Consider the following 24,959-nt stretch of genomic DNA (forward strand, 5'->3'; position numbering starts at 1 on the left):
ACACAAAGACATTGAAAAAATAGAAAAGTGTAATATAGCAAGCAAATATGTTAGATCAACCCTTCCAATAATCATTGACAGTAAATTGAATATTATATACTCTTAAGTACTCAAGGTGCTTGGGATTGTAAAAGTGTACACATCCCAGTAATTTTCAATAAAACCAGAGTAAATAGAATATAATTTCAAAATAAAATCCAATGATGGGTCAATCCACATAAAGGGAAAAAAAATCAAGTTTTAATAATTTGACACCTGTGGTCCTGTACAATATAATATCTAGATTCTCAATGAAAACAAACATTGTTTGTATAGAATTAAAATCCCTTGCAGTGATAATGATGAAAAAGGAAAAATATACCAATGAAGCAAAAGTGGTTTACAATGAACAGTCTTCTAAGTGATGGAATGCCATAAGACTGCTGAATTCTCAATACATTGCATTGTTTCAAAGAAAATATAATTCTAGTCATTACCATATTGTGGATCAAAACTGATTTGTCATGTCTCTTTTTCCAATAAATTCACATGATGTCCCCTAAGCCCATTTCCCTTGGGCTTAGGTAAATAATAGAAGGGAAATGATTTTATAACCATTAAGTGATGCAGGAGCACCCAGAGAACTCAGGAATTGGCACCACACAAAAAAATATTCTCTTTCGTTTTGGTTTTTTTTCGTCAGTTTTGATTTGGTGGTTTGACATCTCTCTGTTTTGCTGGCTGTGATAAGCAGGTGGTCGATCTGTGAAGTGGAGCTTTCGAACAAGGCATGGGCATCCATCAATTAAACAATATGTTTTATCAGATGATGTAGTTGCAACTGCTCGGGCATACATTTATGCAAATGTGAAAGCATAGACAAGGCTTGTGAAGAAATAATTACACAAAATGGATTCATCAAAAAGGGCTCCAAACACTTACAAGCGAATTGGCAGGTGTAAGACCAATTTTTTAACCTTTTACCATTACCCTCACGGCCTAAAGGCTTTAGAAACTTACAGCAGTGGTTTGACAACTGTCATCTGATGGTAACGACCAATACTAGAAAACAAAATTATTGTGAAAGAATGAATTGGAAGAAACAACAATTCAATGAAAAAGCCTTGAAGCCAAAACGGCAGACAAGGGGCACAGAAAAGGCATGAATAAAATGTGAATCAATGGAAAATAGCAGAGCTATTAACATCGATAAAGATAAGAGGAGCCAAACAAAAATATGAAAAGGTATAGACCATTGCAAATGATTAAAAAGGCAATATAAGAGAGGCTGCATCAATGAAGGACAAGTGTGGGATGCTAAGGGCTGTGTAGAGAAGAGGAGGGCCTGCGTAGTGTGGAAAGCATTGGCCAAGAAGGAAGACCTTGATAACGACCCAAGACAAGTCAAATGGAGCATGAGAAAGAACTAATATTTTGTGTGAGGCTGCACACAAGCTAATAGAGGGAAAAATGAAAAAGGGCTGCATATAAAGTAGAGGAAAAGGGAAATTGAAGCGTGATTGGAAGAACATAGGGCAGAGTGAATGAGAGTAGGATACAAAGGAAAATCTGTTTAAATTTTGAATTATTATGCTGCAAGAAAAGGCCATTGAAAGGCCATTAATGTTTGTAATTTGTTGCAGTATAAATGAAAGTATTTTGATTGGAGTAAAGTTCATCTCTTAATTATAAATTGTTGTCAAATTGAAAAACGGTGTCTCTGTTTTCTTTGTTCTGGTGTTTTATTTTTAAGGATTGCAGGCAAGGTGGATACTGTCTTGCATCATTAAGTGAATTATGCTTTTTATGTCTTTATAAGGGTCACCACTTAATGTGTTATATAAAAGAAGATCTTTGTAATAAAATATTTTTATAAAGTCGGTTCCTAGAGTGGGGGGGTCTTCGTAATTGAAACAAAACTTTACTTAATCATCCCAAGTCCATTGGAAGAGGCATATTGAGAATTTGAAAAGACTTCATTTTGGAGGGAAAATTTGGGCGCTCAAGGGGCTATATCACCAAGGCTTATTGGACATCATGTTCATCTATCACTTGAGATTGGAGGATGAAAAACCCCTGATTTCCATCACTAAATTAGCAGATGAAAAGCCCTGATTCAAAATTGTGTGATCCCATCCAGAGATTGCATTTGTGCTTCAAAGTTGCATATTATAGAGGAATTTGTTCAAGGGAAAAAATTATTGTTTGTGCTGGCTTACATAGCACCATATATCTGAGTTTGAAGCAGCTTCCATTGGTGCCAAATTACAATTTTTTTGGCAGCTACTATAGCACCATATTTGTTGGTTTTAGGAAGATAACTCAGGGCCATCATTGCAAACCTTGGGCAGCTATTTCAGTGCCATTTTGGAAGTGGTGGCAGCTAGATCAGTGCTATTGTATTTCTACTATTTATTAAATATTGCAACTCCAGATTCATTTCCTTGTTAATAATTCATTAAATGAAGTGATAATTTGTGTAGGCTGCAATGTTATTTGCTTCATAATGGTTTGAATTCAACTGCTGCAAATACATCTGATTTATGGATATCTAATATTCATTTCAATCATTCTGATTTGTAAAAAAGGGAACTCAATTACAAAAGTATTGAAATTTGTCAATTGAGCATTTTTTTATTATGTAATATTCCATTTCAAGATATACATGAGTGCTGATGTGTCCCTATTGGGTTGGCATGTGACTCAGCATACAATGAGCCTCAAGGGTGCCATCTTGGTTTCCATATTAACCATACTATCTAAAGTCTACAAAATGATTCGCAGGTTGTTCTGTTGAGAATATTTGTGAAATGGACATTGCAATTTTGCCAAGGAAACCCAAGGGTGCATCCCCACCATTTTTTGAGGAGTCCCCGTTTCCTAAATGTTCCAAGGATAGAGGGATGCCTAGGGGATGTCCTTGGGCCATCCCCAATTTTTGAAAAAATGCAGTGGACGTCTTAGAAACTTGGGGATGTCTGTAATGTCCCATTTTTAGCGCAACATGATATGGGGTGTCGTTAGCCTATTCTGACATGGTCCCGAAGGCTAACAAGGACATTGGTGGGATCCTGAGGTGTTTTGGCCTAGGTGTTTTCAGTTTCAGGCCAATCGGTGCTGCTCTGACAGGGTTTCTAAACACTTACTATTTATAGTAAGTTAGTCCCCAAGCAGTGACTTGAAATTTTTAGTGTTTCCTTGGTTGGCATAATTATCAGTAAAAATGTTTGAAGGCGACAATGATTTAAAGAGATTATCAACAATGTTTTAATATTTAACGATAAAGTGTAAAGTTAAATTAAATATTTAACTTTATCGTTGTATTATAAGGTTGGGAATATAAAGTAATGTTTAAAATATTAAAAGTTCCCTTTAATGTGTACATTGTGGGAAATAATATTTTATTCTAAAATGTATTATCCCACATTGGGGAAATGAAGTGTTTTGCATCCGGGAAGAAGATATAAATGGAGGTTGAGAGCTCTCTTTTGGGGATATGCGGGGATGAGATTAATGTTATGCTGTTGGATTTCGTAGAGATCTGATTATTGGGCTTGGAAGATGGAATCCCTCTTTGCTAGCATTCTCTTTGCTGTTGAAAGACACAGTCAGGAGGATTAATGGTGTTTTCCATTCAGGAAACACATTGGGCTTCATCTGGTGCTCTCGCATGAAGTTTTTACAGGGGTTTGAAAGTGCAGATTTGAAAATAGTGTTTTTGCTACAGTACCGCGTGAATAGTGTTTTGCTACAGTACCGCATGAATAGTGTTTTGCTACAGTGCCACGTGAATAGTAAAAATGCTACAGTGCCGTGAATAGTGCAGCTACAGTGTGTGAACAGTGTTTTCAGCAGGTCTATACTTGTGGAGTTCAGGTTTGAATTTGTTTATTATCATATGGTCTGTAATATTCTTCAAATCTGATTTGTATGCTTGGAGTTGGAATTAAATAAATACCATCAGCATTAATCTTCTTGTTTTTGGTATTTGATATGTCTGGTTGTTATTATATTGAATAAACCTTGAAAGCTTTACAAAATATAATAGTTTATCCAATTTATCCTATTGCAAATCAAGAACCAAAAATCCAGTAGTCAGCTTGCAAGCCAACTGTTTGACAAAATTACACTAAGTAAAAAGGACATAGATTTAGTGCCGAACAGGGGGTGTCCATTACAGTGGTATCAGAGCTATAAGTCCTGCCATCCTGTGGAGGTCTTACAGAGACTTTGGAACAGCCAGATAGAGGGAAAAGTGTTTGACAAATTATCAAAACACTAAAATCAGAAATTAATGAATTAAAAACATGCTAAGCATGTATGTTTAAGCATGCAACAGGGGCCTTATAACTTTCGCCATACCAAAGCAAGACAAAACAGGAATTTGAACTCACAGAGCGAGCAATCTAGTTCATCCGTACAGGTGGACATAGAATCCAGTCATACAGACATAGAGGAGATATTCTTTGATCAGGACAGCAGTATGGGTGACCGAGATGATAGGAATACCGGTCCAGATCAGGGAGAGGTAATGTTCAGACAGTTACTGGGTACATTAGAGCAAGGGCAGCGTATGCAGCAAGAGCAGAATAGGCAAATGGACATGATGTTGCAGCTTATGGCTAGACAGATGGGCGTCAATATTAATCCAGGTGATGCCAACAATGGAAACAATAACAATGGAGGAAACGATAACAATAGGGGCGATGATAATAATGGAGGCCGAGGCAACAACAATGGCCCTGAGAATAACATTAATGGAAATAATGGACATGGCAACAATGGGAATGAGGCGGATAACTTTAGACACGTTGCACGCCCAGCTCGAACAGCGAGCTCGAGACCTCTTCTACCCACCTTCCCACCTAGGGATCCGGTTCAACCAATGAACGAACCGTAGATTACTGAGTTACAGGGTCAGTTCAGGAGGGACTGGGAGGCCAGTGGACCCGAGTTTCAGGCAGATATTTCCCTCAGAGATTATATGGACTTGAGGATGAGACATATGCCTAGAGCAGGAGGGAGGAATCAGAATTTTGAGCTGAGAAAGAAAGTTGGAAAACTTTCCTTGCCTTATTATGATGCTTCAGGGAAGATGACCGCACGAGCTTGGGTGCAGAAGGTAGATACATACTTGCAGCTAAATCCTATGCCTGAGGATGAGGCTATCAAGTATGCGGCTATGCATTTGGACGGCGTTGCGCATGAATGGTGGCATCATGGCATGGTGACTCTGGGGCATAATCAGATTACATCCTATGAAGAATTCACAGAAAGATTGATTGAGAGATTTGACACTAGGGATCCCGAGTTACATTTCAAGGAGCTAGCACAGTTAAAACAGTCAGGTTCTGTGGATGCTTACATCGCCGAGTTTCAGCATTTGTCTGTACTTGTCACTGATATCTCTCCTAGGAGATTGGTAGTGTTATTATGTGATGGGCTTGCTGATCCATTACGTGGTTGGGTGAAGGGACATGATCCACTCACCTTAGCAGAAGCAACTAAAAAGGCACGAGATTTAGCCCCTTCGATATACAAAGGAAAATGCCATTCAACAGATTCTTCCTACCGCAAGGACAAAGACAAAAAACCATTTCAGAAAGAGTATAACAAACCCAAAGAAGGATCAAAAGGACTAGACAATGAAACCTTGAATGAACTTCGAAAGAAGAAACTGTGCTTCCAGTGTAGAGAGCCTTGGGACTTATCTCATAAATGCCCTCTCAAGGCTAAGGCAAATCAAATGGAGTATTTTTCAGCAGAGGAGTCAGAGTCAGAGGGGGAGGATCAGCACTCCGATTCAGATGAGGGTAACACAATAGAGGAGAGCAGCATTCCTAAGGATGATAGATCGTTGGCACGCTTGACAGGGGCCCAAAAGGCAATCACATTTAAGGTCAGGGGTACTATCCAGGGGCAGAAAGTGATATCTCTCATTGACACTGGGGCTACACATAACTTTATAGATACACGGTAGCCAGGAGAGGTTTACAAACAGAGGAGCATGATGGTTTTAGGGTCATGGTGGCTAATGGCCAAAAGCTATTATGTACTCAGAAGGTTTCAAATCTTCACATTAGATTTGGAGATGGCTATGAGTTGGAGGATGATTTCTACGTTGTGGACTTGGGAGATTACGACGTCATCCTCGGTATGACATGGATGGCATCGCTGGTTGAGTTCACTTTCAACCTAGCGAAGTTGGAAATGAGGTTTCAGCATGAGGGTAGGACTGTTGTTCTCAGGGGACTTTCAGATGGGAGTTGCAGGGTAGTCTCTTTGAAGAGAATGGAGAGACTTTTTCGACATAATGACATAGAGTGGGCAACAGAGTGCTTAGTTATGCCAACTTCACCGGAGCCTCGGGTGAAGAGTCATCCACCAGATATACAGGAGATTCTTGACAGGCATGCCAAGGTATTCAGTGATATTCCTCACGGGGTTCCTCCTGACATGGGTGCAAAGCATGTTATTGAGCTCGAGGAGGGAGCCAAACCAGTGATGATCACTCCCTATCGTCATCCTACGAAACATAAAGATGAGATAGAGAAGGCAATTAAGGAGTTGTTGGAAATGGGGCACATCAGGCCTAGCAAAAGCCCCTTTGCTTCAGCTGTAGTTTTGGTAAAGAAGAAGGATGGGACAATGCGCATGTGCATCGATTACAGGGCACTGAATAAGAAAACAATTGAAAACAGGTATCCCATTCCTAGGATTGATGAGCTGATTGATGAGTTGCATGGGGCATGCTTCTTCACCAAAATTGATTTGCGATTCGGATACCATCAGATCAGGATGAGAGCAGAGGACATTGAGAAAACAGCCTTCCGATGTCACTATGGCCACTTTGAGTTTATGGTTATGCCATTTGGACTAACCAATGCACCCGCTACATTTGAGAGTTGTATGAACCAGGTATTCAGGGAGCAGTTGAGGAGATTTGTCTTGATCTTCTTTGATGACATCTTGGTCTTCAGTAAGACCTGGGAGGAACATTCATAGCATTTGGAGGAGGTATTATCTATCTTAGAGAGAGAGTCTTTATATGCCAAGGAGTCTAAGTGTGAGTTTGGTATGACAGAATTACTATACCTTGGGCATATTATTAGTGCAGATGGAGTTCGAGTAGACCCTGAAAAGATTAGAGCTATAGTAGATTGGCCTACTCCCACAAACCTCACACAACTTAAGGGGTTCTTTGGTTTATGCGGGTTTTACAGGAGGTTTGTTAAGGGGTTTTCACAGATTGTAGCACCTTTGACAGACCTCACTAAAAAGGGAGCCTTCGTATGGACAGAAGCAGCACAGCGATGTTTTGAACACTTCAAACAAGTGATGTCATCTTGTCCGGTTTTAGCTCTACCAGATTTCACGAAGCCATTTGAACTTCAGTGTGATGCTTCAGGTGATGGGATAGGGGCAGTATTGATGCAGGAGAAACATCCCATTGCATTCAAGAGTAGGAAGCTCCGAGGTGTTGAGAGGAGCTATTCTATCTATGACAGGAAGATGTTGGCCATAATGCATGCATTGGCCAAATTCCGATCATACTTAGTAGGTGGACGGTTTGTGATCAAAACTGATCATAATAGCATAAAATATTTCATGAGCCAGCGTGATCTTAATGATAGGCAGCAAAAATGGATCACTAAATTGCAGGCTTATGATTTTGACATAGAGTTTGTCAAAGGGAAGAAGAATGTGGTGGCCGATGCTTTATCTAGGAGACCACATGTTTGCGCTCTAGTTGAGATTTCAGGGGATTGGAGAGATCGGATTATAGCAGAGTATGCAGGGGATACTTGGGCTTCTAGGATAGTTGCAGGTACCATACATGATGATAGGTATATGGTGTTGGATGGGTTGATCAGTGTAAGAACCCAACTTGGCTCTCCTCTACTGACTGTTTCTTTTGAATGCAACAGATTTGAATTTGTTTTGGTTTTTGAATTTTTATAGATTTTTTTGTGTTTTTTTGGTAATAATGAGCAATGAAACAATACTGGAATGAACTCCTATGCTTAAAATAATACTGGAACAATAATATTACTGCTGGAATTAATTTACGAAACTATCAAGGGAATGTTTGTTCTGTTTTATGGCCAATATGCCTGGAAAACAAATTCATTACAATGTAAGATAAAAACCTGATTTTTGCTGTCCCAGTAGTTGAAAAAAATCTGCCAACTGCAAATTTTAATTTTTTTGAAAAAATTACTGTTCACGCGGTACTGTAGCAATCCGTACGGCGGTACTGTTCACGCGGTACTGTAGCAGTCCGTACGGCGGTATTGTAGCATTTACTGTAGCGCGGGTACTGTAGCAGCAATTGTATTTTGAAATGATTGCTTCAATTCTGATTTTTAATGGCTGCCAAATGAAATTGTAGGTCTGCAATTAATATATATTCGAAAATCAGCATACCCTAGATGTCTTCCCTTCTTTTTAAAGCCCAAATAGAACTCCAGAATGAAGCTCTCCTGAAATGCCAAATTTAGTGGATATTTCACCACCTCAAATGGTTGCAACACTGAAGAATTGTCGCTCTCCAATGGCTGACTGAATCAGAAACCCTTGGCTTCTTCTCCCAAGTTCATAACAAACAAATATCAATTCTCTGGATGGATGATATAAAATGAGCTCTTAAGTCCCTTCTTATTCTTTCTTATGAGAGCTCGAACACTTTCTTGGCCAATGTGGGATTAAAGACATATTCACACATTATAATATTAAAGTGACTTTATTATTATAAAGTTACTTTATAACTTTATAATAACATTAAAATATTTAAATAAATCACTTAAGTCACATTTAATTAAATTAATTAAATATAAAGTCACCTTTTTGTATTTTATTTTATTTAATGACTTAATAAGAAATTAATTTAATCAATTTCTCCTTATTTCTCCACTTAGCCTTCGGAGAATGTAAAGACTAAGAACTCCAATGAGATGCTAAAAAGGTGGGGACATTACAGTCCGCCCTTCCTGAAATTGCTTGTCCTCAAGCAACTTCAACTCCGGATGCTGCAAAATCTCCTCATTCTCCCAAGTAGCATCCTCTACTGGCAAATCCTTCCACTTCACCAAATATTCCCGGATGTTACGTCTCCTCAAGTTCCTTTCTCTGAAATCAATGATAGCCTCCGGTATCAAAACAAGTTTTCCCTCATCATCCAGGGGTGGTAGTACTGTAGAAGGCACAATATGATGTCCTAGCGCCTTCTTGAGGCGTGACACATGAAAAACGTTGTGCACCTTGCTCTCTGCCAGTAAATCTAACTCATAAGCCACCTCTCCCACTTTCCTGATAATCCTAAATGGACCATAGTATCGTGGCTTAAGTTTCTCGGCACCACTCTTCTTGAGGGTGGATTGACGGTAAGGCTGCAACATAAGATACACCATATCTCCAACCTCAAAAGTCCGTTCAGTCCTCTTCTGATCTGCATACTGCTTCTGCTGATTCTGTGCCTTAGTTATATTATCCTTGAGAGTCTTAACAATGTCTTGACTCTCCTGTAACAAATCACCTGCACTGGGCACTCTACTGTCACTCAAAAGCAGATCCATAAAATTGGGTGCCTCATACCCATACAGGGCCATAAAGGGTGACATCTGAATAGACATGTGATAAGTGGTATTGTAGCAATACTCACAGAGATAAATCCACTTTACCCATGCCTTCTGTTGCCCTGCTATATAATTTCTGAGATATCCCTCCACCCATTTGTTCACTATCTCTGTCTGACCATCTGTCTGAGGGTGGTAGCTAGTACTCGGAGTGAGCTCTGTCGCACACAACCTGAATAGCTCCTGCCAAAAGTGACTCATGAACCTGCTGTCCCTGTCACTCACAATGCTTCGAGGTAAGCCATGTAATCTGAATATCTCCTTGAAGAACAACTCTGCCACCTGTGTAGCAGTGTATGTAGCAGTGATCGGAAAGAAGTGTGCAAACTTCGTAAGGCGATCCACAACCACATATATGCAGTCCCTGCCTTGGGCCCTAGGCAGTCCTGTGATGAAGTCCATAGACAAACACTCCCACTTCCTATCAGGAATCGGAAGTGGCTGAAGTAAACCGGCTGGATAGGAGTGTTCTTGCTTATTCTGTTGGCAGGTGGGACACTCCCTAACATACTGAAGTACCTCTGCTTTGAGCCCTTTCCATGTGAAGCGCTCTCTAATCTGCCGGTATGTCTTGTAGTAACCAGGATGTCCTGCCATAGGTGAATCATGAAAAGATTTCAGAACCATCCTCCTCACTGCTGATCCTGGAACCAAAAATATTCGCCCTTTGTAAATGATGAGCTCATTCACAAGGGTGTATCTGCTGTCCTGAATATTCCCATCTATGAATCCAGCTGCCCAAGTATCCTTTGCATACTCTGCAAGGATCAAGTGTCTCCAATCCTCCGATATGTCTGTCAATAAGCTCAAATGGGGCCGACGTGATAAGGCATAAGCAACTACATTCTGTGTCCCCTTAAAATATGTAATGTCAAAGTCATAGGACTGTAACTTGCTCACCCACTTCTGCTGCCTATCATTGAGATCTCGCTGCCCCAAAAAGTATTTTAGGCTATTATGGTCGGTTTTGATACAAAATTTGCTACCTACCAAATATTGCCTGAATTTAGCCAAAGCATGCATAATAGCTAACATCTCCTTATCATATATGCTGAAGCTCTGCTCTGGCCCTCTCAATTTCCTGCTCTCATAAGCAATAGGGTGCTTCTCCTGCATAAGCACCGCTCCAATGCCCTCCCCGGAAGCATCACAGTGTAGCTCAAAAGGTTTGCTGAAATCTGGTAATGCTAACACTGGACAAGAAGTCATCAACTCCTTAAATTTCTCAAAACACTCCTGTGCCTCAGGAGTCCACAAGAAAGCTCCCTTTCTCATCAAATCTGTCAAGGGTGCTGCATGTCTAGAATATCCATCCACAAACCTCTTGTAGAAACCACATAATCCCAAAAAGCCCCTCAACTGTGTAAGGTTCACCGGTGAAGGCCACTCCACAATGGCACGAATCTTTTCAGGATCCATGCGTACGCCCTCTGCACTGATGATGTGACCCAAGTACAACAACTCTGTCATGCCCAAATCACACTTTGACTCCTTTGCATACAAGGACTCTCTGCCCAATATATCCAACACTGTGTCAAGGTGAACCAAGTGCTCCTCCCAAGATCTACTGTATACCAAGATATCATCGAAGAAGACAAGTACAAATTTCCTCAACTGAGGATGGAAAACCCGATTCATTGTTGCCTGAAAAGTAGCAGGTGCATTAGTTAGCCCAAATGGCATAACTACAAACTCAAAATGGCCACAATGACATCTAAAGGCTGTCTTCTCAATGTCCTGCTCTCTAACTCTGATCTGGTGATAACCTGATCTCAAATCTATCTTCGAGAAGAAGCAAGCTCCATGAAGCTCATCTATCAACTCATCAATCCTAGGAATGGGGTACCTGTTTTTAATTGTCTTCCTATTAAGCACCCTGTAATCAATGCACATCCTCAATGTCCCATCCTTCTTCTTCACTAAGACCACTGAAGAAGTGAAAGGAGACTTACTTGGTCTAATGTGGCCCATAGCAAGTAACTCCTTTACGGTTTTCTCAATTTCATCCTTCAACCTCTTCGGATGCCTGTAAGGTGTAATCATGATGGGTTTAGCCCCCTCCTCTAACTCAATGATGTGCTCAATACCCCTGTCTGGTGGTCTACCTGGTGGAATGTCACTGAAAACCTTAGAGTGTTTAACTCTAAGCTCCTGAATATCAGAAGGATATTCAATCTTCTGCTGTCCCTCCTGTGATGGCATCAACATGCACTCTGCTGCCCACTCTACCTGATCATGTCGAATCAATCTAGCCATCCTCCGGAAAGAAACCATCCTGAGATCACTGTCCCTGATTGCCTTAAGAATATGTGTCTTCCCATTCACTTTAAACCTCATCTCCATCTCCTTGAGGTTAAGAGTGAACTCCCCAATATCATGCAACCAACTCATCCCAAGGACTATATCTGTATCTCCCATAGGCACAACATAGAAATCTGCCTTAAAGTCATAATTATTAACTTTCAATGGGAGTCCAGTGATCTTACGATCACATTTGAGGACATAGCCATCAGCTACCCTCACTCTAATTCCCCCAAACTCCTCTGTTTGTATGCCACGCTTCTCCACCATCCTAGCATCAATGAAATTATGAGTGGCACCTGTATCAACCAAAGTTATGACTCGCTGTCCAGCAAGCACTCCTCTCATCCGGAATGACCCTTCCTGCTTGATACTTGTGAGACGAGCTTCCCTAAGTTGTCCATCTCCTTCCCCATCCTTGGACTCCATTTTAGACAAGTTTTCAGCCTTGTCTTCCTCTTTTTCACCATCTATTTCCTCTATATCAGACTGTTGATCTGAATTATCTGATTCCGTTTCCTCATAGTATGCCCACATAACTCTGTTAGCTTTGCCCTTTGGTCTAAGAGGACAATCATGGTTTGCATCATAGGGTCCCTTACAGTAGAAACATAATTTTTTCTTCCTCAAATCATTTAATGTTTCCCTATCAAAAGGTGCTGGAGTTTTATCTTTAGAATCATTTTTAAAATCAGTCCTCTCTGGTTTTTTATAAAATGGTTTGTTATCCTTACTAGAAGATGCTCCTTTGGACTGAAATTTGTTTGTTGGGACTGCATGTTCCATACTTCTTGCCTTTTTCATAGCTTCCTGTAAAGAAATAGGATCAAATGCCTTTATCCAACCTCTCAGTGGTTCGGATAGGCCCTCAATGAAAAGAACTATCAATCTACGCTCTGAAATGTTTGGCACCATGACTGCCAACCGCTGAAATTCACCAATGAAATACTCCAAGTTGCCTGTTTGTTTCAGCTGTGCTAAGTCCCGGAAGTAAACCTCTGGATCTTTCTTGTCAAATCTTTCAACCAACCTATCCACGAAGTCCTGGTACTCTGTCACCTGATTATGCTGAAGTGTTACCATACCATGGTACCACCAATCATGTGCTATTCCCTCCAAATGCAAAGTGGCGTATTTGATAGCTTCAATCTCTGTCATTGGCCTCAGTGCCAAAAATGTGTCAAGCTTATGAATCCAAGCTTGAGCTGTCATCTTACCACTCCCATCAAATGTAGGCATAGTAAGCTTGCCTGTAACCCTATTCAGCTCACTATTTTGACCTCTAGGCCTCCTATCCTGTCTGAGTGACCTGTAATGCTCTCTCCTTTGATTAACAAACCTCTCGAATGTCATCCTCTCTCGCACCTGTGGAGTCAATAAATCCCATTCGTCATTCGCAGCCATGAGGATATCTGCAAACATCTCCTCTCCTGGTTCTCCTGTAGGTGCTACCTCAGGCTCATCTCTAATGAAGGTAGGACGTGTAGGCCTGTCTGCTGTCCTGGAATGAGTCCTCTGAGCTCTAGGTGACCCCACTGCACTCCTGTTATCCCCTTGCTCCTGATTCTGTCTGTCTTGTGGGTTCATGTGCTCAATCATGGTGGTGAGTGCCTGCAAGGCCTGAGCCATCTGCTGCTGTCCTGTAGCCATTACTCTGAAAAATTCCCTTGTTTCTTGCTCCTCATTCCTATCGCCTCTGGTGGGCTACCCCCTTGCCTGTCACCCATGGTGCCCGGCTACTTGTCAAATTCTTGTTCCCTGTCAAACAAAGCTCGCCTGCGAGTGTAATATCTGTGAGAGCCAACCTCAGGCGGCTGCATGTGATTGCTAAACCCTCAGGATGGCAGGATTTAGCTCTGATACCAATGTAAGAACCCAACTTGGCTCTCCTCTGCTGACTGTTTCTTTTGAATGCAATAGATTTGAATTTGTTTTGGTTTTTGAATGTTTATAGATTTTTTTGTGTTTTTTTGGTAATAATGAGCAATGAAACAATACTGGAATGAACTCCTATGCTTAAAATAATACTGGAACAATAATATTACTGCTGGAATTAATTTACGAAACTATCAAGGGAATGTTTGTTCTGTTTTATGGCCAATATGCCTGGAAAACAAATTCATTACAATGTAAGATAAAAACCTGATTTTTGCTGTCCCAGTAGTTGAAAAAAATCTGCCAACTGCAAATTTTAATTTTTTTGAAAAAATTACTGTTCACGCGGTACTGTAGCAATCCGTACGGCGGCACTATTCACGTGGTACTGTTCACGCGGTACTGTAGCAGTCCGTACGGCGGTACTGTAGCATTTACTGTAGCGCGGGTACTGTAGCAGCAATTGTATTTTGAAATGATTGCTTCAATTCTGATTTTTAATGGCTGCCAAATGAAACTGTAGGTCTGCAATTAATATATATTCGAAAATCAGCATACCCTAGATGTCTTCCCTTCTTTTTAAAGCCCAAATAGAACTCCAAAATGAAGCTCTCCTGAAATGCCAAATTTAGTGGATATTTCACCACCTCAAATGGTTGCAACACTGAAGAATTGTCGCTCTCCAATGGCTGACTGAATCAGAAACCCTTGGCTTCTTCTCCCAAGTTCATAACAAACAAATATCAATTCTCTGGATGGATGATATAAAATGAGCTCTTAAGTCCCTTCTTATTCTTTCTTATGAGAGCTCGAACACTTTCTTGGCCAATGTGGGATTAAAGACATATTCACACATTATAATATTAAAGTGACTTTATTATTATAAAGTTACTTTATAACTTTATAATAATATTAAAATATTTAAATAAATCACTTAAGTCACATTTAATTAAATTAATTAAATATAAAGTCACCTTTTTTTATTTTATTTTATTTAATGACTTAATAAGAAATTAATTTAATCAATTTCTCCTTATTTCTCCACTTAGCCTTCGGAGAATGTAAAGGCTAAGAACTCCAATGAGATGCTAAAAAGGTGGGGACATTACAATCAGATTTCAGGATAGGATTTATTTGATTCCTACATCACTGTTCAAGGGGGAAATTTTAAGGGCGTTCCATGATGCGCCTACAGTTGGACATCCTGGGATCTTCAAAACTTACAGGCAGATCCGTGAAAGGTTTACTTGGAGGGGACTTAAGGATGATGTGCAGAGATATGTGAAGGAGTGTGCAGTATGTCAGCAGAATAAGGGAGAGCACACTTTTCCTGCAGGGTTGCTTCAGCCTTTGCCCATTCCTGATAGGAAGTGGGAAAGCATATCCATGGACTTCATCACCGGACTACCTAAAGTGCAAGGGCGAGATTGTATATATGTTGTGGTAGACCGCTTGACAAAGTTTGCCCATTTCTTCGCTATACCATCTACTTACACAGCAGCGCAGGTGGCAGACCTCTTTTACAAGGAGATATTCAGATTGCATGGGTTGCCCAGGTTTATAGTGAGTGATCGGGATAGCAGATTTTTGAGTGCTTTTTGGCAGGAGCTCTTTCGGTTGTGTGGTACGGAGCTCACACCTAGCACTAGTTATCATCCACAGACGGATGGTCAGACAGAGATTGTGAATAAGTGGGTCGAGGGTTATCTGCGAAATTATGTGACTGCACAACAGAGGGCCTGGGTGAGATGGTTACACATGGGGGAATATTGTTACAACACGACATATCATATGTCTATCAGGATGACACCCTTCATGGCACTTTATGGCTATGAGGCGCCGAGCTTTGTTGACATAGTCTTGGGGGATAGCAGAGTACCCAAAGCCCGAGACTCATTGCAGGATAGTCACGACATCTTGAGGGCGCTCAAGGAGAATATACAGCAGGCACAGAATCAGCAAAAGTTGTATGCCGATCAACATAGGGTGGAGCGTAGTTTTGAGGTTGGTGACATGGTGTATTTGAGACTACAACCATATAGATAGTCATCACTCAAGAAGAGCGGAGCTGAAAAGTTGAAGCCTAGATTTTATGGTCCCTACAGGGTGATTCGCAGAGTGGGTGAAGTCGCCTATGAGCTTGAGCTTCCAGAGGGCAGTCGGGTGCACAATGTGTTTCATGTGTCTAGGCTTAAGAAAGCCATTGGTCAGAGTGTAGTGCCTTCTGCAGATTTACCCCCTTCGGATGAGGAGGGGAAGCTTGTGTTAGTACCCGAAGCTATTCTGGATGTCAGGGAAAGGACACTCGGGAACAGAATCGTTAAGGAATACTTGGTGAAATGGAGAGACCTGCCAGATGAGGATGCTACATGGGAGAATGAGCAGGTATTGCAACATTCAGGACCGAATTTGCTTGAGGACAAGCAATTTCAAGGGGGGCGGACTGTAATGTCCCCTTTTTAGCGCAACATGATATGGGGTGTCGTTAGCCTATTCTGACATGGTCCCGAAGGCTAACAAGGACATTGGTGGGATCCTGAGGTGTTTTGGCCTAGGTGTTTTCAGTTTCAGGCCAATCGGTGCTGCTCTGACAGGGTTTCTAGACACTTACTATTTATAGTAAGTTAGTCCCCAAGCAGTGACTTGAAATTTTTAGTGTTTCCCTGGTTGGCATAATTATCAGTAAAAATGTTTGAAGGCGACAATGATTTAAAGAGATTATCAACAATGTTTTAATATTTAACGATAAAGTGTAAAGTTAAATTAAATATTTAACTTTATCGTTGTATTATAAGGTTGGGAATATAAAGTAATGTTTAAAATATTAAAAGTTCCCTTTAATGTGTACATTGTGGGAAATAATATTTTATTCTAAAATGTATTATCCCACATTGGGGAAATGAAGTGTTTTGCATCCGGGAAGAAGATATAAATGGAGGTTGAGAGCTCTCTTTTGGGGATATGCGGGGATGAGATTAATGTTATGCTGTTGGATTTCGTAGAGATTTGATTATTGGGCTTGGAGGACGGAATCCCTCTTTGCTAGCATTCTCTTCGCTGTTGAAAGACACAGTCAGGAGGATTAATGGTGTTTTCCATTCAAGAAACACATTGGGCTTCATCTGGTGCTCTCGCATGAAGTTTTTACAGGGGTTTGAAAGTGCAGATTTGAAAATAGTGTTTTTGCTACAGTACCGTGTGAATAGTGTTTTTGCTACAGTACCACGTGAATAGTGTTTTGCTACAGTGCCGCGTGAATAATAAAAATGCTACAGTGCCGTGAATAGTGCAGCTACAGTGTGTGAACAGTGTTTTCAGCAGGTCTATACTTGTGGAGTTCAGGTTTGAATTTGTTTATTATCATATGGTCTGTAATATTCTTCAAATCTGATTTGTATGCTTGGAGTTGGAATTAAATAAATACCATCAGCATTAATCTTCTTGTTTTTGGTATTTGATATGTCTGGTTGTTATTATATTGAATAAACTTTGAAAGCTTTACAAAATATAACAGTTTATCCAATTTATCCTATTGCAAATCAAGAACCAAAAATCCAGTAGTCAGCTTGCAAGCCAACTGTTTGACAAAATTACACTAAGTAAAAAGGACATAGATTTAGTGCCGAACAGGGGGTGTCCATTACAATGTCCCAAAAAACAAAAGGAGGGATGGGCAGGGACGCTGTGACATTCCCCAACCATCCTGAGGATAGCTCGCTGTCCCCATAAAAACAAATGTGTTTGCATGCAATCAGCTAAGCAGGTGGTGGTGTTGATTCCCACCAATAAATAGTTTAATTTTCTCTTTAGATGAAAAGTTAATTCCTTGACCTTCGCTGTAATATTTTGTAATGGTCTGTATTCAAAGAATAGCAACGTAGTTTAATCAAATCCTGGTTAGTACTTGTAGTATGCAGCCTGATTGTTTTTTAAATGTGTTGCAAGCTTTGGAACCAATGTGTAATGTTTTGAGGATTGTTTACTTTCAGACATCATTCACATTAAGAACATACAATAGAAAATAATGTATTCAGTATTGCAAATAGGATAGAAACATTGTGCATTAAATCAACAACTTCACCATTATTCTTTCTTTTTTCAATCTCATTCAAACAAACTGAAATCAGATTTAATATAAATGCAGACCTGAAAATGATTTCTTTGAAGTTTGTAATAGGATTCCAACCATGAAATTAACACTCGGAAATAATCACCAACCAAACTGGGTGCCAAACTTGAACCGGGGTGATTTGCTCGAAAATTCCTAAGTCTCCAAAACATGACCAAATCTGCTCCAACTTATTCAAACTCCAATTTGCATTGCTAGGCGCTCATACTGGAGGATTTCAGAACCCTGAAACTGCAGATTTAAACCCTTTGAAAGCCCACGTGTCAAAATAGAAACACCACTGAAACACACTGAAATCACCTTCTTGAGCTCTCCACAGAACATTGAGTCCCCTAACCAACTCCACTTAGCATATGGGAACCCAAAAATAGGCTAGCAGGAAGCCAAACTGGCCAGGTGCAAAAAAGGGACATTACAGTGCTGAGATTGACGTGATTTGACCATCCTTGTGCTTGTCCTATTACTCACTGCCAATACTAGTCCTTAAGTAATACCCAACAGTAAGCATTTTCGCTTTTTGAGGAAAAAATATTTAAACAGTGTTAATGTGTATGGTGGATTACATGGGATCCTTATCAGGAGAGCTAATTGATCATTGAAATGGCCCTACAGTTATGATTACCTAATATTTAATTCATTTATTTTTCTCTTTTTTAGAAATGGCTGTATGTAGTTGTTAATGTGTTTTCTTATGTTGGTGCCTGCTGCACTCCTTTGGGAGCAATTTATGCAGGTATTTCGTGCATGTTTTAGTATGTATTTACTTGCTTGAAGCTGCTGGGCTGGGGCACCATAATAGAACCCTAGAATAATATCTAAAATAAAAAAGAAGCATCAAAGACTAAATATTTCTTTACTATAATCTTTTAGACTTACACAACATTCTGAAAATTCTCCCTTTCATTTAATAAAGCCTTGAAACAATCTATTTTATTGTATTGAGTACATGAACCGGTATTTATCATCTTTGTAATCAATGCCGGATAAAGGAAATTGACTTCACATAACAAAAACCCCCATACCCCAACTCACCATAAATGAGGCGGAAATAAAATGAAACTTTGTTTTTTGTATTTTCATATTGCAGAATATTACTATGCAGGATTCATGGGAGGAGGGCTCTGCTCTGCATGCTCGAGAGACATCCATTCCCTCATGGCTATCTGTTGTCAACCCACCCTCAAGATTGGGTTCATGCCCTAGTTACCGTGTTCCTTTTGTTTGGCATTCTCTGTAATGTCCTCTTATGTTATAATTTATGAAGTAGGAACATTCAACTTAGAAGAATCAATTGCAAGAGACTTCTTTCCTCAATTTCTCTATTAAATACAATATATAATAATAATCAATACAAGAATGACTTGATACACAATGATTTCCACTTGATGTGAAGTTAATCTCACTGCTGTTTCTGAATTAACAATTAGGTATAAACAAATGATCTTGGTCAATATATGAGTGCACTAAGTATGATGCCGCTTATGTTATCTATAGATGGATTATCTCTACTTTTCCTGATATGTTCAATGAGGTGCATGCAATAATCCGCCTTATGAAGATAGCTATAAAGCTATGTAAACTGCTGTCTCAGATTTTCCAATGAGAATGTGCAGATGTAGATGTTGGTACCACCTTGATGTGATATGTTGCTTGTAATTTTTGTTAAGCTCTTTTGTTGACCAGAAATGTAGCACATGAGAAAGGAATCTGTTTTAGCTTTATTAGTCCTCCTTCCAATAGGAGGAAAGATGTTCATTCATCTCTTGGAGTTAAATGGACTTAATAGATATAATGGTTCAAAAGGAATTTTTCCTTGACATTTAGGATTGATAATAATCATGCATTCTTTCACTTCACTTGTCCAAAATTGAAGGGGATTCATACTAGAACATTCTTTTATAAACATTTCAGATATCTATCCAAACTACAGCCAACTATCCCAATACTAATTTAATCCTTCTAACCATTTTATCCTTTATTTTTTCTTCAGCTCTCCTTTTTCATTGTAATGTTGTCTGCCTCTTGATTTTCATCAACCTAGGAGATTTTACACTATTATCTTCCACGTCAAGATTCTTATTTTTTTATTTAACTAGGTTAAACGAATATGACTAGATAATTGGATAAAGGGCCAATATTGTGAAAGGAGAATGTTTCTTATCAAGACATCTGAATCCATTGAATTGAACTCTATCATCTACAATGAACAGAGTTCCTCGGATAAGAATGGGAATGTGTGGGGCATAGTTACCAAACACAAGGGCCTCACCAATTGTTGAATTTTCTGAGATTCTCTTGAGGATTATCTATCCAAAACTCAGGTAGTATGGCTTGTGTTTTAGCAATATCTACAAAATGCATCAAAAATATAAATCTTTATTTAAGAAAATCAAAACTTATCCTAATGTATGTGTCATTATAAGGCTCAATAAACATTGGATTTTAAGCTTTTGATGCACAAATCCTTTTAGTTCAAATAGTAATAATAGACATAAATGGAAACAAGCAAGCAAAACAAGTTATTTATGACACTTACAGCCATAATAGCAGACTCATTGACAAGATTTTGTATATCTGCTCCAGAGAAGCCTGGTGTACGGAATACAAGCTGCAAAGAAACTTGGATTACAAAGAATCTAATTATCAAAAGCATAGATATTACCTTTAGGAAAACAAATAAAATTATAATTGAATATTTCCAACATTGAAAATGAAAACTGTTACACATCACACTCACCTTTTGAAAATTTACATCCTCTGCTAAGCGCTTGTTAGAAGTGTGAACAGAAAAGATCTTTACACGCTCTTCCTCTGCAGGCAAACCTATATATATTTGTCGTTCTATGCGTTTCATAAATTCGTTATCTAGCTCATCAGGTCGATTGGTTGCACATAACAAAACTACACCCTCTCTTAAATAGTTCCTATTCATTGATGGATTCCTGTTACATACAAGACATTTATCAAGAAGACTTCTAAGAAAATATTATTGCTTTACCAGATAACCACCATGATAATGGCTACTAGAAACTTACAAAGAGAACATAAATCAAAATACTTGAGACCTATTGCTGATAAGCATACATAAAGAGTACCTAGGGCACAGGACTTAGACAATTCTATTTCCAATTTTCCTATAGTTTGTATTTTCACGTATATATTCAATAAAATCACAAAATTAGATATTCCACCTCATAGGTAGTCTCCTGGTTTGAAACTCTTCATATAACTCATCTAGTTAGCTGTAGTCTTCTAGTTGAGACAGCCTTAAGTTACCAAAACATCTGTCATGTTTTAATGACACTTGCAGGTGTACTTAAAAAAAATAGATTAGTTTATTAATACACATTTTTGTAATGTTATTGTAAGTCTCATTGAATGGTATATTAATAAAATTTTGCTCACATGCAATATTTCCTTAAGTATTTTGTAAATATCTTTCTACCTTCCTTAGCATATTGGAAAACTGTCTTCTAGCTTCTACTCGCAGAGGTTTCATCAAATACTCCATCCACTACATTTCTATTGGGATTCCATATCAGTCGGTATCAGAGCCTCTTTTCTCTTTCTTTGGGGTTCAGGTAGTTTTCTTGTTTTTGTAGGATTAGGTTTAATTTTTAGATGTTTTTGCTCAAAAAATAATTAGGTGGTTTCTAGCATCACCATTGTGTTCAGAAGGCCGGAGACACAAAGATTGACTATTAATTTATGTAATGTCCCCTTATGTTATTATTTATGAAGTAGGAACATTCAACCTATAAGAATCAATAGCAAGAGACCTCTTTCCTCAATTTCACTATTAAATAACCATTACATGAATGACTTGATACACAATGATTTCCACTTGATATGAAATCAATCCCACTGCTATTTCTGAATTAACAATTAGGTATATGCAAATGATCTTGATCAATGTATGTGCGAAATAAGTATAAAACTACTTATGCTATGTATAGATGGATTATCTCTGCTTTTCCTGATATGTTCGTGCAATGATCCTCCTTATGAAGATAGCTATAAAGCTATGTAAACTGCTGTCTCAGATATCCCAATGAGAATGTGCAGATGTAAGTATTGGTACCACCCTGCTGTGATACGTTGCTGTTCTTGTTGTTAAGTTATATGCTTGCAACAATATATACGGATACTGTGTCTGATTTAGAGATGATAGCATGCAACAATAAGTCGATTGCTGTTTCAGCTTTGGGCAGTATTAACTTACAATGTGATTAGTGCTGTTTCAGATGTATCGCTGACTGGAATATGCACATGATATTGGGCCTTCAGCCTCCTCACCACAAGCTCTTCCAAAACTGGAAATAAAGGATAAAATACAAAATATTCGATGCTTGTTGGAATGAGTTCGAACTCCCATATATATGATGGAAAGGTTGCTTTCTAGAGATATGTAATGTCCCCATTTCATATTTACCTCATTAAGTCCTGAGACAACAATTCCAATTCAAAATGAGAATTGCAATATGTAACTTCATTAAATCTGAAGACATTTCATTTTAAATTTTTAACTTAAAAGTTTAAGACTAATTCGGAGAATAGAACTTATCTTGATAGCTTTGACGGAATCTGCTATACTCCAATCTGCATACATCCTCCTTTGTAAATCTTCTATAAATACTTCAAAGTCTGCTCCAAAATTCTTTATAGATCTTCTACTGATCTTCTTAATACTCATCCTTTATTTTCGGGTGTGTGTGATCTAATCCATCTTCTCCTCTTCAATATAGCTCTTCAATGCTGTTCCAAACATCCCTCTAAACCATGTGTTAACTCTTACCATTGACCATGATTTACTGCAACTTTTATCTAATTGGTATCCCACAAGCAGTGGAGAATGGGTGAAAAACACAAGTAATTTTTCCCAAACAAAAATCTTCAATCTTCAACATGCTGTTGACTCCTCTTAGACCTTTGTTGACCCTTTGGTAATGCTGATTGCTCAAATCACAATTAATAATCTACAAATTCCTTGTGTAAAGCTTAAGTGGGGCTGAAATAAAAAACATAACCAATATTTCAAAGTCTTCCAAGTGGGTCCCATTCCATTTAGTCGAGTTGCTGCTAAAAACACAACAATAATTGTGGAACCTCCAAAACCTTTTCTAATTGCTGCAATCACCATTTGAGGATCCTTTTATCATAGGAATCTGAATAATTATTGTTTGGGGCCCACAAAGCACTTTTGGCAAGCTTATTTTAATACTAATTGTTGATGTGGCTAAAGTCGCATTGTTGCAACTCTATCCGGCCAACGCAGAATAGAATGATCTTGCTGAGTATCCTATCCTCTCTTGAGATAAGGAAATCTCTAATGTTGTTTCAATTGATCAATGGGGACGACCTCAAGGTTTCGATTGTCAAGTCTTGACTACAAGATTAATCAGTGATTGATGTGATTTGCTGGGAGCACAAGGGGTCTTACGTTTTGCAACTCGCTGGTCTGCTGCAATTCTCAAACTGCGAAATAAAATCAAAAGGGAAGGGTTCAGGAAGCCTAAGGACAAGGATGATAACAGTTGATGCAGCGGGTAGACAGATTTCGATAAACCAGTTCTTGTTTTGCCAAAGACACCCTCACAACTAGACAAGAACGGTGCAAGCTACAAGGGATGAAGGATTTTCAGACCGGAGACACTTGTTTTAGGCACCCAATTCTAGCACAGCCTAAGACGAACACCTGCAGTTGAACTAAGCACAGTTTGGGTTTAGACTAACCATGCACGGTAACCTACAATCAGTAGACCCCCAATGGTATGAACCAAAAATACATCAAATACCCCTCTACACTTCACCATTAAAATCCCTGCACTCTAAAATTAACTAGCTGAAAGAAACCATGCAAACAGAATGAAAACAAGATGATAAACACCAAATCAATGTCTATATATTGATTTCAGCTGCCTATTACAACAATTTCTACAGCATCTCTATGCTATTCCTAAAATTTAACCTTCTAACTTCTAGCCTATTCTAACCCTTTACAAAAGAAAGGCCTCTGCCTTTTATAGATTTTACATGCCGAATCGATGGCCAGGATTAATTGCATCCAAGGGCTGCAACCTACCTTCCAAAAGCTGGCAATTTTAACCCATGCCCATTAAACTCTCAGTTATCTATCCAACCACTATCTCAACTTCCTACCACTATTTGGCTTAAATTTAGGTCTATCTGGTAGTTGAACATAACTGTCCACAACTGACCTGTTTCCCCTCTATTTCAAAATATCTTAAGTGGGGCCCACAGGCAGTTTTACATTAAAACAATTTCAGTTCTTAAAACAGAATTCTTGGAATTAAATCCAGCTGTGTATTTCTCAGGAATGCATACACTTGTTGCATTTTGAATGTTCTTTGGTCTTTGGTCTCGATGGTGGACTTCAACTTGGGGTCCAGCAGCACGCTTCCCAATGCTTGGTTCCGATCTCGCACTCCTGCTTCTTTTTCCCCTCCAGCTTCCAACGCCTGGCTCTGATCGCGATCCTTCTTCGATTTGCATTTCAGGCTTTCTCCTGGTTCTTTCCGACAACGTCCTACAAACAATCAATTTTGACCCGCATTAATCATTTTCAAAAATTAAAAAAATTAATTTAACAACTATTCAATTTTCACTGACGTCAAGCCTCTCTCACAATGAATTTCGGGCATTAGACACCTTTTGTGAGATTTCATTCTAAGTTTAAAATGCCTTTACTCAAACTTCGGGCCATTCGTCTAAAATGAGAGATCTTTGGTTATGTTGAAAAAGCCTCCTTTTCAATTTTCAGGCGTTTGAGGTGTTTTGAGAGATGTTGAATTTAAATGTCTCTCTTGCAACAAAATTCGGGTGCTCGAGCCAAAATGAGAGATTTTTAGCTTTAAGTTTTATTCCACTTTAAACAATTTCGGGCAAAATGGGTCAAATGAGAGATAAATTAAAACTTGGATTGCAACAAATGTCTTCCTTTACCAATTTCGGGAATTCTAAGCAATTTGAGAGATGCTTTTGTTTTGTTAAAATGCCTCCCTTTTCAATTTCGGGTGAAA

General features: G+C 39.0%; 1 protein-coding gene across 4 annotated transcripts in view; it reads right to left on the minus strand.

Moving 5' to 3' along the window:
- Nucleotides 1–24,959, minus strand: part of LOC131046168 (ATP-dependent zinc metalloprotease FTSH 12, chloroplastic) — a 316,628-nt gene that overhangs the window by 127,194 nt on the left and 164,475 nt on the right. For all 4 annotated transcript variants that reach the window (XM_057979841.2, XM_057979842.2, XM_057979843.2 and 1 more), the window contains exons 10-11: nucleotides 20,657–20,861; nucleotides 20,456–20,527 (exon numbers count right to left, since the gene is read on the minus strand). In XM_057979841.2, the coding sequence (XP_057835824.1) occupies nucleotides 20,456–20,527; nucleotides 20,657–20,861 (277 nt within the window). The remainder of the gene's footprint in view (nucleotides 1–20,455; nucleotides 20,528–20,656; nucleotides 20,862–24,959) is intronic.

Source organism: Cryptomeria japonica, chromosome 2 (genome assembly GCF_030272615.1).
Source record: "Cryptomeria japonica chromosome 2, Sugi_1.0, whole genome shotgun sequence".
Lineage (NCBI taxonomy): Eukaryota > Viridiplantae > Streptophyta > Pinopsida > Cupressales > Cupressaceae > Cryptomeria > Cryptomeria japonica.